A 16,720-nucleotide genomic window follows, 5' to 3' on the forward strand; every position below is an offset into this window, starting at 1 on the left:
AGTTATATTCTTTGCTGCGATTGCATTACATTTTACGGAAATTTGAATTGGAACACGGTGCACACACATTGGATTATTTAGGAAAACCGCCACGGAGATTTCAGACTGTAAGGCAAATGCGGTTCGTTCAAAGGGAGTTTTTAAAATTATATAAGATAAAAAGCCAGTAAATGCAAAGTATAATTTGAACAGTGTAGTCGCACAAAACCTGCAAACACATGAACCGTAAAATATGAAGGGTTTTAAATGCGGGGAAATTTCCATCTGTTAGATACTAATATTATTGTTTATTCTGCATATACATGACTTCAAACATTAGTTAGAATATTGCACTCCTATAACGCCCATCCTTAAATATTTATGACATACTATGTATGAAGTATTAAGGGCGTATTTCAAACCAGCATCCTGTGGCCGTACCAACATGGAATAGAATAGTTGAAATGTAAGTGCTCACACAACGAAAGGAGGATCAATGCAGGCGAAACTTTCATTCGAGTACTTCGAGCTGCACTTGTTATCAAAATTATTAATCAACGAATCCTTTTTCTTGGTACTGAAAACATTTGTGACACAGTTTAAAAAAAACCCTCCTATATATTTTCTCCCACAATGAAATATGTGTTTCCGTCTTTTCAAGGGGTTTCAAGTGGTGTTCGATGCGCTGCTCCACTTTTCTTGTCAAAATGTTTACTATTTAGTTATTGCCAAAAAAAAATCCATTGACAAACACTGAATCTGGCTCCGTGGGCTGAAAACAGACACGCTGCAGAATCACTGGCTGTGACACCCAGGCCTCGACCACTTGGGAGGTCTCCACCGTATCGCAGGACTGAAAGGGTCTTTATATATATATAAAAAAATATATATATATATCACAGGTCTGGTTCGTTATCCTGGCCTTTTGAATAGACATCAAGGGAGAAACAATATGTAACAAAAGAATGTGTTCAAATGCTAGGTGCACGTGTATTACAATGAACCTATCTGTTTCACCGTGCCTGTCGAAAACACGAGTTGTGCAAAGCAAAATATGAAAGGTCGATTTTTAAAGAGGGGTTTTCCCTGCCGCGTGTTCAGTTTTTCGGGGACAATTCGGGAAGTATCTTGATGTTTAATGAGACTATTTTGTTTTACACTTTCACAATCAGGTGCTCCTCTATTCTAATGAGAAATATGCGCGCTTATTGTTGTTCTAACATCAAAATCAAATTAAATTTCCACCCAGGAAGAAAATGAAGAAACTCTCTTTGCTTATGTTGCCAAGTGTAATCTCTTCATCTCTCCTCCACACACACTGATGTAAATCATGTTTTCAGTTTGTTTTTCAAATGTATTTCCCTGCCCAGCATTATCGCCGCTTCAGATTCCAAGCAAGTTACCGGCTAAATGTTGAGGGTATTTCTCCCTCCCCCCCCCCCCCCCACGTCCACTGCAGTTGGCTGTTGCTTTGTCTCAGCTTCCCCCAACACCGGCTCGCAGCCTTTGGCTTTGTGGGTTACAGATTTTTAAAAAAAAAAGAGAAATTGGCAGGAGCGCGTCCCTGTTGTACACAAGTGAAAAGCGTCTAATGGAGCTTGAACGACTTGTCCTCCGAGACTCTTTTTGAAATGCTCGAGTAACAAGCATTTCACTTTCAGTCTCAACAAGCCATTGTTTGCCATTCATACAAAGACGGTTTTTAACAATAGAGTTGAACTTTTTTTTCTTAAATTAACCTTTGCCTTTCTGCATATATGTGGCATATATATATGTATATTGCAAACACAGATATTGCATATATATTGCATATATATTGCACACACATATATGGCATATATGTATATTTCACACGCACAGACCCACATGTATGGCATATATATCACATATATTACATGTATATGCAACATTCTTTTTTCTTTATTTTGCACATACATATGGTATGTACATTACACACACACACACACACATATATATTATATATATAAATAATAGCTCACATTCCTGGCGAGTTCTGTGTAATAGTAGAGTGATTTCAAGGCATTCCATTGTTTGTTTTTGGTTCTGATTTGAAGAGGTTTCACGATTAAGATGCACACACGGAAACACTACGTAGAAAAGTCGGATTCTGTCCCAAACTGGTTCCCGGTCAAGCACAGCGACTCATTACAATCAGAAAATACCAAGGGCAACGAATGGTGCCACAACAAATGTAATTTAACACCCACCCACACACATAGGCATATGTGCAGAAATACAATTTGTTATTTTGCCGACGATCGACTTACCTTAGAACTGAGAACAAAAGGTGATCTTTAGGCCAAATTAATCTGAGTCTCACTTCGGAAACAGAAATTCATTTTGCTGATTAGTTGAAAACAAAATATCAGGAAAGAGAGCGCGCGAATGTCCCAGAATAAACTAAGAACCCGGTCCGGTCAGATGAGGGGTGGAAGGCGTGGTGAGGGTGTTTGGGTATAAAATTCCTCCTCTGATGATTTCAGACCAGCCTGGTTTGCCCGCGACGATATGCTTTGGAAGGGAGAAGGGCTGTGGAGACGTACAGGACAGTGCGGAAACCCAATCTCACATACAGTAGCGGCAAGGCCTCCGATCCAGCTGGGATCTGTCACACTGACAGCGCCATAGGTTAGAGACAGACTCTCCAAAAACACAACACAGCATCTCCTGAATATCAGACCATACACCCACTGCTAGACAGCGTCCAACTCCACTCTCCCGCGGCTGTACATTCAATGGCCCATCAGGGATTAACACCCGGCCAAACCCTCGGCATTTTCCATACGGACCTGGGACTCCGGTTAGATTTTCATTCGCCTACCCCGTTGACCGCATTATCACAAACCGCATTCTGGAAATCTAACGTTTGGCGCAAATAGTTATTAAGATGTAACCAAAATTGCATACACCAGTGCAAATGATACCCAATGTTTTTGTGGATGATGCAATGCCCAAATAGATGTGCTTTCTGGCTCCTACTAGGTTTGCTCTTACGAATAGCTCTCTCTTTATGTAAATTCCCATTGTTAACTCATTAAATGTCCATACGGTTGGCGCTTCAAGTATATATATAGGCTCCTATTAGTTTGCTGTTACAAATAGCGCTCTCTATATAGAACTTAATTCCCATTGTTAACTCATTAAATGTCCACAGAGGTGGCGTCTCAAGTATATTAATATATATATAATATATAATTCATAATTTTTCAGGCTCCCATTAGATTTGTTCTTACAAATCTCTCTCTCTCTCTCTCTATATATATATATATAAAAAATTTCCATTGTTAACTCATTAAATGACTACAGAGGTGGCGCCTCAAGTGAGCGTATATCTATATATATTTAGAGAGACATTTAACGAGTTAACAATAGAAATTAATTCAGGTCACTCGATCAGAACACCCATACAGACATTTGTGATCACATGTACACTCCACTCCACATATTCAGCAGCCCCGCTATGAGCACATTCCTGGCAACGTCCTGATATATGGAAATCGTTATCTGACCCCAGGGTTGCTCCTTGCATACTTAATGCTGGCACAGTCAATCTTGTTTCTATTCCAGTCCGGTTATGATGAACAATTGTTTCGTCAGCCTTCACTTCATTGAAGACAAACACCTAATAATACCACTGCACGAAATCCAGATATCTGTAATTTTGGATAATGCACTATTAGGATTTACTTTTTTTCATTTCCCTAACTGCTTTCACCAAATTACAGACAGTTTAGAGAAGATTACCCAAGGATATAATTAACAACGTGAATGTCGAACTAAGTATAATTAACGCGGACTGTTAACATTATTTGGCGGATCTGTAATTATCGCCATAGCTATCAATATTTTACATATGAGGCAAATACTGGGTGGTCAGTAGAGTAGACATTTTAGGCCATAAAACAAGTCGGCTTCCATATACCTTGGCTCATTTTTTAAAAAACTTAACAAAAGCTGTTCATAAAAATCTGTCAGACTAAGAATCAGTTCAGCAATGTGTTTTTCGATAAAGGACATCCCAGCAAAGCGATCAGTTAAGGTACCCGTTCTTTCTTTTTTCCTCAGCTTAATTCATTCATTCATTCAAAAACATTATTTACTAGAAGAACCTGATTGCCGTCTCTTTTATAATTGGAATGCAAATTGCTGAAGGCTCCCAAAATCTATTTTAAGGAGAGTACCTCATTCGTCACAATTAACCAGTCCCTCTCGCTCATAATTTTAGGAAGCCAATTCAAAATGGAAGGAAGGACAAGGGGCCACCATCTTACATCTAGTAATGAAACTCGGGGACTTTAACAAAGGGACCTACCTCCAGGTATAGACTTCTTGTATAGAGGCTTTTCAATCCCTTAAAATGGGCACATTGGTGTGTGTCATTCTTTCACCTTGCAAAACTCAAAAACAAACTTGGAATTTCGAGATGCACAGCAGCTAGTGTTATGCTATCATTTGACTATCACAAATATATCACAATAGTCACTACCTCGCCCCACTGAACGACTCTCGGTTTATCATTTTAAATAAAAGTGGCAGTTCCAGACTTACGTTGCCAGACAGGGTTATGTCTACAGCTGAGGTCACCTACGTTTGCACTGAATGAAAGCTTGCCAACCATAACAAGATTATGTAGACCGGGTCGTTCACGTTTCTTTAATGCCTTCTATAAAGCCACCGGTGCTGCTCAGACTCACCGTGGAGACCGACATTCTACTGGAAACATATGAATCACGTCGCAACAATCCTTAATTTCAGTCAATTTTCTTTACCCAAGAATTGTTTCACAGAAAAATATTGCTTAAACAATTGGATATGTAACGTCTAGTCTATTTGTGTATATATATAATATATACACACAGTATATATATATAATATATACACACAGTATATAATATAATATACACACACAGTATACACACACATTATATGTACCCACATATATATCACGTTATATATACACATAGATTCGTTAAACCACAACACACGCACTCATACCACACACACACCACACACTCTCAAGCCATACGCACAAACATATATATATATACACACATTTGGTCTACACACACACACTCTCTCTCTCTCTCGCTTTCTCACTCACGCACACATTTTCTCTCTCGCACACAAACACTTGCAATTGCCTTTAAACGTCGCTAAGGAAGACATAGCACGCACTGCACTCCCCCAGTTACGGCGATGGAACAAATTTAGCCTAGACTGGTATATTTCTGCAACACACACACACACACACACACACTCGCATCCGCATTCCGTATTTTGAAATCCAATGCCTCCAACTGGAAGGAGTTGGGATGATTGCACCCAATTCGAGAACAGGATGGCTCCTGGCCGTCTGATCTGACGTCAACATGTCTATAGGCAACTTTGGGAAGATAGAGAATGCAACCGGGGGGGATGGCTGAGCACAGTAATCACTCCCAGATGGCTGTAATACCAGAAATAAGAACTTGTACGGTGTCGCAAGATCAAACTTTAAGCCAACAATATAAAATACTGCGAACAAAGTCGGAAAAACTGCCTCGAGGAACAGAATCTATTGCTTTCCAATGGGGATAAATGGGAAAGTCGGAGGACGGCCGTATATAGAAGATTGTTTGAATCTTGCCAGTTGTAGAATTCTAACAACTTTGCAATCTTTGGGTTTTTTTTTGTAGTGGGGCCGAACTGGAGATAAATAAATGTCCAAACACGCAAGGATTTGATGCAACTTAACTATCGGATCGAAACGATTTGGGGTTTAAACAGAGCTGTGTGTTCAAGTCAGAAGCCGCACAGCCGCTTAAATTACATGTATGCAATGTTTGTCTTTAATGTTTTTGCATGGAAGCGAGGAGAATGAACCACCTGCTTGTAAGGTCAATTTTATTTCTTTGGTTCTTCTCCTGGCATCAACCCAAAGGTCGTCCCAAGGTCAAGGATTATCTGAGGCTTCAATCGGAGGGGAATGGCCCCTGAGTCTATCTTTGACGCCATCTTGACACTGATAACAAATTATCAGCAATTATCTGCTTATTGGAGCCATTGGGACCTGCTAATATCATGTTAAAGCTAATCAATTGGTATGCCTTCAGGGATCTGTGTGTCGGAGGGGCAAAGTCTGTGGATGTCCCCAACAAAAACAAGAGACAGGAGGTCGAGATAGGACACCATTGTTTCTCCAATTAGCTTCAAGATGATGTAAGTTGCGAAGAGCGTTTATATTCAAAACCCGCCAACCATTTCAGCCTACTGGGGCCTATTCAGAACTAAAAGTTATTAGGAAACAGTATTGTATCTATCTATATAATAAAGTGCTATATTTAAAATCAAATGCCTGTGTAACATTCACTACTAAACGTGTCACATGTGATTAATTGTAACGATATCACCCTATAGTCAAACGCGTAGGCTATCTGTGTAAACATCCTTTACATAAATGTCAATTCTCATTATTTTAAAAAACAGTTCCAGCCATTTAGAAGATGGCATCAGCCTGCATCTCTTGAACTCCTGAGCAATTTGCTGCGTGCAGTCAGTACCATTGTTTATATGCTATAACTCATCGGCGTTTTAAACCGATTTTACAAAAGGCACCACTGTAAGACTGTGGTGGCCCGGCCTGATTCTGCTTTCTTTGCTACAGGGGAGCAGGTCTTGTTTACAGGTCCGGTGATCCAGACTCCCAGCTGGAGGCTTTAAAAAAAAAAAATATTAGGCCTGTGTTTTTAAAAAAAAAGGGAGATTATGGTTGTTCGAGGGCCCCACCAATTGACGTAATTATGATTTAAAACCAATTAATCAAAACGTCTCAACTTCTCTGCGAATAACAAGTCAATTCATTTGCCGCGGTTTGCATATTCCGTCCGACCTTATTTTGCTCAAACACGCCAACAGGCAGTCCCAAATCGTGCGACGTGAGACACTTCAGATTATGCACCTCTTTTTCCTTATAGCATGCAGGTCGTCCCCTTTGTGCCCCAGTGTGCTGTGGGCATGTACATCTATTGGTTTGCCTAGGGTAACTGCGTCGATTTTGTGGGCCTGTGGGTTGTCTAATATACTGGAACCCATGCAAATGCAAAACGATTGCAAATTTTAACTCGAGTCTGCTCAAAGGCGGGAGTTCCTGCCGCATATACCCATTGAATTCATCAGGCCATTAACATCACAGCGACATTGAAGGACATCTTTTATGCAACTGTAAGGTAGCAATGGACGAGAAACTTCCAGAAACAAGACGCAGGTTATTTAATCTGCTGCACCTCTACAATCTGACGACTCAGTGAGCATAATATTAATTAGAATGGGAACAATTCGTGCTTAAATTTAAAATGCATCCTTCAATAATCAGATTCTACATCCAATTCTTCAATTAAAGCGGCTCCGAAAAAGAATACGATTGCTGATGTTTGGTACGTGAGATCCAGTTGAACTATCTTGAGTAAGATTAAAGACATCCTCAATCAAATCAAACAACGAGCTATATTGCTAATGGTGGTTGCATGGAATACTTTTCAGATGGAACTTGTAACAGCTGCAGCACAAATGCATTCAGTTATGTTAGTTGTGGTCTAAACTGGTGGTGGAGGTGCGGGGAAGGACGAGGCGGCTGAGAGAGATTCTGCTTTAAATAAGAGTGGCAAAAAAAGCCTGAATGTGACCTTGACAGCCCCGGGTTAGTCGTTCAGCCAACTAACTCTTTGAAAAGAGATGCCCAGGGTGGAAGGGGGGGGGGGGGGGGGGGAAGGGATGGGGCGGGGAGGGTGGAGAATGCAGGGGGCCATCCGCTGGAGTAAATATGTTGTGGGCAACACCAAGCCCACATGTTGTATCGAGACCATGTCACTGACATCCCCGATAGCCCATCAATTTACCGCACAACCTCTCACTGCACCATTTAGCTTTTAACGTCAAATCGGACATTTGCTTCGGCTCCGACATGTCTAGGACCCAAGTGCTTTTACCCTGCACATGATAGCTTTAAAGAAGGCAGCGTCTCCGTTAAACAAGGAGCTGGCAATTATATCTATACATATATATTATTATTGATATCCTCTCTCTCGCCAGATATTATATGTACTATTAATCAATCTATCTAAAAAGTATATATCTCTATCTATCTATTTATCTATCTCTATATATATGTTATTGATATCCTCTCTCTCGCCAGATATTATATGTACTATTAATCAATCTATCTAAAATCTATATATCTCTATCTATTTATCTATCTCTATACATATGTTATTGATATCCTCGCTCTCGCTAGATATTATATGTACTATTAATCAGTCTATCTACCAATCTATCTATATATCTATCTACATATATAGTGATATCTCCTCACTAGATATTATATGTACTATTAATAAATCTATCTAAAATCTACATATCTGTCTATCCATCTATTTATCTATCTATATCTATACAATGTTATTGATATCCTCTCTCTTGCTAGATATTATATGTACTAATAATCTATCTATCTATAATCTTACTTCCTATCTCTCTCTTTTAAAGAATATATTTGATTCATTTTTGAAATATAGTAGCTATATGGGCCATCAGGAAATGACTGCTGTTTATTTATTCAGAGGCTTAACCATAATGTGTCAGCCTAGTGGCACCCAGGAACAGCAGTGCTGTTTAAAAAGGGATTAATCAAAATAAACACATGAGGTACAGTGCAAGCCATGATCTACACGACTTTGTACAATATCTAATTTTGAAGCCTGGTATTTTAACTCTCGGGTGCAACCCTCGGCATCCAGGAAAGTGGGCACCTTTGTTGCTGACAGTGAGAATGGATTTCCTCACGGGTACAGTGGAGTTTTTTTTGGGGGGGAAGGGGATTTCAATGTATATATTTTAAAATGGCTGGGGAGACACTGACCACAGTTACACGCCTATTGTGTCGCTTTAGTTTACTCCTCAGAATAAACCTTTGCTGATATATTCCGCGTGTGTGAACATTGTATGTGTTTTGAGAATTGATGATGAAAAAAAAATGCAAGTGTCTTGTTAAAGAGACAGCGAGCCGCCGTGAACTGCATTTAACAATCCACCATCAAGAATTCGATCACAATAGCCCACGCTGGGGAGGGGGGGGGGCGTTATTTGCAATTGGTGAAAATGTGTTCAACCGGGATCTTCAAGCATTTTAGGCGAGTTTTATAAAATAAGCACAGTGAGCATATAAGGGGGTGACTCAAGGCCACGTAGGGGATGGGAAAGAGCATCAAAGTCCCCTTGTAAATTGGGAGACAGACTGCAACCATCGACCGCATTGGCAACAAATGCACTTCTATGTAAACACGGCAAACATAAAATATGACCCTTTAGGGCACACCACTTTTCCCCATCCACAGCCAGTTTTGTTAACCCCGCAACCTTTGCCTTTGTAACCTATTTGCACCAGGGTGTAAAGCTCCTCTTATCTTTTATGGGCAATTGCAGATGTACCTACCCGAACTGGCGGTGCGTGTCATAAAAACAGAGAGAGAGAGAGGGGGGATAGTGATACAGCCACGGCGCGCAAGCACCGAGACATTGCGGCTCACTACACAGTGACTTAGGAAACTTACTGAGCATGGGGGAAACGCTCTGAAATGATCAATTGCACGATTGACTTTTTGTTGTTGTTAATTGCCTTAAAACCTGCAAGCGCTCAAACCGGCTCCTTACGACTGGTGGCATTTAAGACGTTAACACCGAACACACACACACACACACACACACACACGTTTAAAGGAGGGCTGGTTTTTTTGGGTCAGAAAGTGCATTACTTGTGGAGTTACCAACACTGCTGTGAGTTTCTGTACTGCTCCCCTGACTATCGCTCCTCCACCGGCTGCATTTCAGGCCTGTCAGAAGTCAAAGGTGACCCCACATAACTTCAAAAACAATCTTCTCTTTCACAAAACTATCAGTGCCATCTTAACAGCGAGAGTTAAAGCCGAGAAAAAAAAATCTCTTTCAAGCCATCGAATGCCAACAAAATAGGCCTACTTGAAACTTAGCAATTTTAAGCATTTCGCCTCCTCCGCCTCCCCACAAAGGTTCAAGTAAATATACTTTTTTTTAATATAGAGGCTTCATGTTGTGGTAGGGCCCACAGAAAGGGGTCAATCTTTAAGTCCAATCCGACCAGGCTGATTTGATGACTGCTTGTCCCTATTTTATCAACTCCTGATTATTCAATGTTCTGTTCATCCCATAACCCTGAGCTTTAACATTAATTTTTTTTTTTTTAATTGTATTTTCTTTGGCTAAAAAAAACCTATAGGGATTCAGTCCATTTATTAAATAACAAATTGTTCTAATTTTTTGAGGGGGGGTGTGCTTAAAAATCCTATAGGGATCAGTTCACGTCCCTCAGACAAGGAGCTTACTCAGCGCCGGGGAATGTTTGGAAATCTTTACAAATCTGTTCTAATTAATGTGTTGGACGTCTGCCATTTGCGATTTAAAGTACTAAAACAAAAGTAATTCTAGCGCTCTTAGCAAAAAAACATTCAGCCTTGCAACCTGAACGACCCTCGTTTGCGAAAGGCAATCATTTAAAGATAATTATTGGGACTTGAATTTATTGATTAGTCGGGCGAGCCGTGCTTTCATCGAGGGCGAATATCATAGTTATTTGTCTTCTCAATTTTTTTTAACGTAATTTTTCATTGACCTACCCTCAATTTAATCTATTCGCCTCGGTAGACTCAAGTCGAAATGATGCAAATGTATATGTATATGGTTTTTTTTGTTAAAAAAGTGTTTTTTTTTATTGACAATAATTACAACGTTTACATCTCGAATATTAATCTCCACTTGCAGGACGGAAGTGCACAGGTCAAACAATTATTGGAAAATAAACGAACGAAATACTGCATGACCACAACACAACAACACATGACTATAAACTGCACACTAACATGACCAAATTGCACTTTGGCACACCTACTTTTCGTTCCAATACAACGTTAGGAAATAAATCCTTGCATATTTATATCCAAACAAAATACGCACAAGGCACTTCCAAAGATACACTTCACATACATAATTCTTTATCGAGTACTCTTTTAGTGTGTGTGTGTGTGTCTGCGTGCTATAAACTTTTAACACTAAAAAGGGAAGAAACAAAAATTCACATCTACTATGAAACAATACAACCCCTTACCAACTTAGCCTTTCTCTTCCAAATGTGAAATGCTTTTTCTTCCAGCAATCCGTTCTCTCTCTCTCTCTCTCTCTCTCTCTCTCTGGGGTGGGGTAAATTGCACATATAAATAAAGTTGATTCTGAACATATATAGCTTCTGTCGACGTGCGTAAGTTTGTGTGACAAATACTTGGGGAAACAGATCTGGAAGGTCTCTTCCACACCCCCACCTTCTTAAGTTCAGGTTCAAACTTTCACTGTTTGAGTTCCAAAGCCCAGACGTGCTGCGGCCAGCCAGTCCTCCCTTTTGTTTTCTTGTCGTTGCTGCTGACCGTGTTCTTCAAAACTTCATTCTGCCGAATCCCAGCCGGAAAAAAAAGTGGAAAAAATGCAAGACGGTTATTTAGGATGCAACCCCGCCCCGTTGCAATTTAAAAAAAAGAAATGCACCCGCAACATACACTTTCTTCGACACTACCCCCTCACAAAACTTGTTCGCAAACGCACACACACACAAAATGGGTATTTTAAGCAATTATGGCTTAGGTTCTGCTGCAGAATCTGCTGATTCCGCCTCTATTTCCCTCTCAGAAAACTTACTGTGGAATATCTGCTGCCACGATCAAGCCATCTATATTTCCAGCTTTCAGATAGTATGTGTTTTTCGAGTAAACCCTTCCACATTTAGCCTATGACCGTGGTCGTTTTACCATATTTTCCTCGGTGTTAATAAGCTTTGCCCGTGGAACAGTGTCAGTAGCAGAAGCCAATAGTATTTATTAAGTTTCTTTAAAACTTGCTTCAAAAAAAACAATTGCTAACTGACGAAATAGTATTCGGCAGAGTTACTGTAAATTGGCCTTAGGCGCGGGAGAAAGGGAGGGCCCGTTTAAGCTGCAAATATTCTTTCAATAGTTAAGCTTCTTAAATCCGGACTGAGTTAAACTGAAATGTCCAGAACTCGGGGCTAATGTTCCCAAAGCTGTACCCTCCCACAACAACTGTTTTTTCATAGTGGCTTTTCACCTTACCATACGAGGGACAGATTGCGAAAATGCTACCCCCTACAAAATAGGATTGAAATTCTGGAAATGACTTCAGAATAGTGAGAACTAACTCGCTGCCAGTGAAATATTGTTTTTTTTAAAAAAAAAATGCTGTTGCTCCAGCCTTTGCAGGCCTGCCCAAACCCTGTAACAAAATGAGACTCGGTACAGTGCCTGCAATCATTTCGTCCGGGCCTATTTCGTGTTTAAAAAAAAGTTAAAAAAAAATCCTACCGCATTCTCTAATCTATTTGCTGTTTACAGTGAAGCCTAACGCGCCTTTTTGAAAGTGACAAAATAATGTGGCATGCAAACACCAACCAGTTGGTGGTTTAAGACTTTTGACTGCACAATTGAAAACAAAAACGAGGTCCAAAATAAAATGTAATGTGGACTGGACAAAACGCCTGATTTTTTTCTTACAAAAAATAAAAGAGGAATCTTAATCGTCCTTACCAGCTCCCGCTTCCTCTTCTCCTCCTTTACATCCACTTTCTTGATCTCCGCCTTGAAGGCCTCCGTCTCGCCGTTCTGCTCATCTTTGGCCAAGAGGTCCATAAGATAGGCAATGTAGCTGGTGGCCAAACGCAGGGTTTTGATCTTGGAGAGCTTGGTGTCGGCCGGCACGTTGGGGATGCACTCGCGGAGCTCGGCGAAGGCGCTGTTGATGCTTTGAGTCCTGCGCCTCTCCTTGCGGTTGGCCGTTCCCCTGCGCTTGGTCGGCCGGCCGCCCACCACCGCCACCGCCGCCGCCGACGACGACGAAACGCCCCCGTACGACGCGTGGTCGAGCCCGGCGCCGCCGTTCGCGTACTCGGGGCTGTAGGACGGCGCCATTGTGTAGTCGGGGGGAGACATCTCGGCGTGGCTGATGAGCCAGCCGTGGAAGTAAGGGCTCTCTTCATGACAGCGGCTGGCGGCTGCAGCGGCTGCCGCCGCGGCGAAAGGATAACCATCGTGTACCACAGGGTGATGAGGGAATCCTCCAACTAAACTCATTTTTCGATTGGAAGCCAATTTTTCCCCCAGTCCTGTCTCTTTCTCTGTCCCTCTCCACAATTTGTTGGAAGAATCGAGAGAATACAACCACAGAAAACACAAACGGTGCAATATTTTGTTCAGATATTGCACCTTTTTTTTAGTTTGTTCTTGACCAACTCTAGTGAAGGATGTTTTTTTTTTAGGCTTTTAAATATCGCGGTGCTTTACTTACAATCGACTTCCTCCATTGTGCAGCTTTTCCCTGGATGGGTTCCCCCTTTGCATTAAAGAAATGTCACTTGGAGAGAGAAAAAAAAGAAGCCTTCTTTAAAAAAAAAACCAGAAAGTGTGTTGGGCTCCGGTGTCTGCAAGCAGCATCAAGGAACACAACACAAAATAATCTTCTTCCTCTTCAGACGGATTTGGGGAAGGATTCAGCACCGGTCTCTGTCTCTGTCTCTCTCTCTCCCTCTCTCTCACACACACACACAAACACACTTATTAGCAATCGTGCTCCAATATTTTTCTTTTGATCCAGTCACGACGAGGTTGAGCAGCAGCCGGATTTTCCGAGTTTGATCTCCATGTAAAGCTACATCTTTAGAGCAGCTTGGGTTAATATATGTCGTCAGAGTGCCTGGTGGCCAATGGGGCTGCGAAAGGGGAGGATCCCCAGACTCAGCATTAAAAACTTCTTTGGCTTGTTTACCTATCTAATTGCCGAGGCTCACTTTTGGATTGGCTTGCAATTTCTTTTCCATCATGAAATTAACAATGTGTAAAAAAAAAATCTCGTAAACAGGTATTCTTCGCATACATCTTGAAAGATTTGTTTCTGAAAAGGTCGTTAAAAGATAACTATTTTTTGTTTTTAGAACAAGAGCCTGGAGACACCTAATTCATGACGATTCAAACAAAACCTGTAAGCATATTAATACGTGCAAAACCTGTCGTAGTAAGATGTCGAGCGAACAGTTTTATTTTCTATCTCGTTCCTTCCTTCCCACCAGCTAGATTTCTCTTTTTTTATTTAATAAAATGCAATCGGCCGAGCGTGCATGAAAGTAACTACACCTCTCTCTCTCTCTCTCTTCACTCTTGTTTTCAGAGGTTGGTATAGCCTGTTTTTTTTGCTGATCGATTTAGCGCGACGGAAACTGATCAAATTCAACACTGGGCAAGTAACTGATCTGATGGGAGCGTGAAAGGGAAATGTTGTGGTTAAACAGGGGGGAGGCATTTCATCACAAAACAAGCACTGGTTTAGGACACTACCTAAATGTCTTTCACCGAGGGAAGTAAACATTAATATTATGAGAACATTTTATTCCCTGATAGAAATAGTTTAAAAGACAATAAAGTAGTATTTTACTGGGGATACGGTACGGATCAAAACAGAAAGCAGAACTAGATAACACCCACTTTTCTAACCATCATTTCCTTTCCCAGACCGAAAATTAACCAGAGTTGGGCCAAGGAGCGAATCTTGGATTAATAGATTACGACATCAAATTTGATTTGATTTTGAATAGAAAATAACTGGCGTGGACTAAGTGTAAAACCCTCACAGAGGATAATATCTTTGATTCTTTTCCAGAGTTCCAAACGGGCCCAGCCAAGAGCAGCGTCCTTAAGATGCCCAGGGAGACGGGATTCTGCAGATAGACGTTCGAGGGATCAGGGAAAGATCTGGTGGCTTGTTGTTTTATATCTGTGTGCTATAATGCAGGTTGGGATGCATCAGTATATGTGGGCACTTCATTCTCTCATCATTGGTGACAAAATAAGCCAGAATGTGTTTCAGTTCGGAGGAGGGTGGGCGAGCTGATTCCGTATTCGTCCCTATTTTCTGTCACAATTCTGGAAAAATAAAACTGGCAGGATACTGAAGCATCCTGTGAGATTGGTCGTGGCCAATATGAAGACTACCAAAATATTGCAGCATAGATGGGCCTATTTTACTCTTTTCCGTCAACAGATGCCTCGTGCCTTTAATATGTACTTCTGCAAGGAATCATCAATTGAAGTAATTTAAAGCCGCACTGGTTTATTCTATTCCTGCTTGAGTGTCATCGTCTAACTAAGTAACATGCCTTGTCTATAATCATCTTTATCTCAATTATCACTAAAACCCTGGTCGCAACGGACTACTTGCCGTTTGCTTTAATTATTTTGGCTCTTTTTTCTAAGCCAGTCCAACCCACAAAAACCCTAGATGGAGGAACAAATTGAGTGTCCCTATCGTATATCTCCATCCAGGAAAATTGGCTTCTTAGTATATACGGTTTGGGAAAATCCCAAACTCCGGTTTCTAAAAAAAAAGTGCAGTTTGCTTTTCACTGCAGCTTGGTGCATTTATTTCAATAGAAAGCCTTACTTAGCAGTTTCAATCATCAATAAAGATATATACAAATCATCCTTGTTATTTTACATTTATTTTTTTTGCTATACAAAGTAGCAAACGGGAAACAAGTGTATAATGTGCAATATATATGAAGTGAAGCGAGAATGAACAAAATTGTGAAAACGTTACTTGTAGCAGTGCGAGGGGCGTGGACCATCTATTTAAACGGAATATTACATTTAAAAAGGAGACAAAAGAATTGTATGATTAAATAAGGGATTAAAAAAACAGTATTTGCCGATTGTAGAAATCCTGATCTTTGGCATAATTCACCTGGCATGTTTGGACTTGAAATAACCATGAGTAAATTCAGTTTTCTGTTAAGTACACTGCTTGAAATTCAATTTTTTTGTGGCATCGTACGCGACTGTTCCAGACAGAGTGTTGCCAGCAATATGCAATAGAGCATTTATTCTGCACAGCAAATAGAGCCGGCCACATAGCCCACTGCCCTACAAATCACACAGGGCTACGCAGCCACAAAGGAATGGGCCACTCGTTGCTGCAATTCTCATCTTTCATCAAAAATACACCCAATGTACTTATGGAATGAACAAGCTGAGACCCTAATGTTTCTGCAATTGAACATTCAACGTTTCCCTTTCAGTTGCTACTCGAAAAAACAATGCACTTGAAACATCATTCCGAATGCTGTTAACGAAGAAATAAAAAAACTGCAATGCCACAGTGACTGCACGTGCATTTCTTGCACCATCTACAATAAGTGTTAACTATTTCCCAGCATATACAATCTACCAGCAAGCTCAGCGTTTACGCCTTAACCTCGTTCCGTCTTTCTAAGCGAGACTCGTGTTAAAGATTTCACCAATTCAAATTAAAACTGGGCTGCAACGAATTCAAGGAAATGGTATATTGAGAAAGAAATAAAAGAATCGGAGTGACTGTGGATGTATCGGTATTCGGTGAAATCTTTGTTGGGCTGCAACCTCCTTCACATTAATTTGTGTAACGAAAAGGTGCAGGTTTTGTTTAAAAACATGGCAGGACAATCTAGAATCATAGACATTTACGGCACAGAAGGAGGCGATGGTCATAATCACCTCACTTTAGTTTATCAACTTTAAAAAGTGTAAACATGTAACTGTCAAAAAAAGCGATTTCCCAATTCACATTACTT

At 40.6% G+C, this 16,720-nt stretch overlaps 1 protein-coding gene and 1 long non-coding RNA gene across 2 annotated transcripts; one reads left to right on the forward strand and one right to left on the reverse strand.

Moving 5' to 3' along the window:
* The first annotated feature begins 6,994 nt into the window (after positions 1–6,994).
* Positions 6,995–16,330, forward strand: LOC147124022 (uncharacterized). Its single transcript, XR_015075400.1, has 3 exons — positions 6,995–7,412; positions 14,054–14,100; positions 14,776–16,330. It is a non-coding gene; the product is annotated as an uncharacterized LOC147124022 (long non-coding RNA).
* On the reverse strand, positions 10,748–13,772 carry hand2 (heart and neural crest derivatives expressed 2). The gene is made up of 2 exons (XM_085977681.1): positions 12,654–13,772; positions 10,748–11,504 (listed from the first exon to the last, which is right to left on the reverse strand). Exons 1-2 carry the CDS (start codon positions 13,194–13,196, stop codon positions 11,406–11,408), a joined length of 642 nt encoding a protein of 213 aa, XP_085833807.1. The 5' UTR covers positions 13,197–13,772; the 3' UTR covers positions 10,748–11,405.
* Positions 16,331–16,720: the final 390 nt, after the last annotated feature.

The sequence above is a fragment of the Somniosus microcephalus genome, chromosome 1, assembly GCF_052327205.1.
Source record: "Somniosus microcephalus isolate GS21.2 chromosome 1, FLI_Smic_1.0, whole genome shotgun sequence".
NCBI classification, from domain to species: Eukaryota; Metazoa; Chordata; class Chondrichthyes; order Squaliformes; family Somniosidae; genus Somniosus; species Somniosus microcephalus.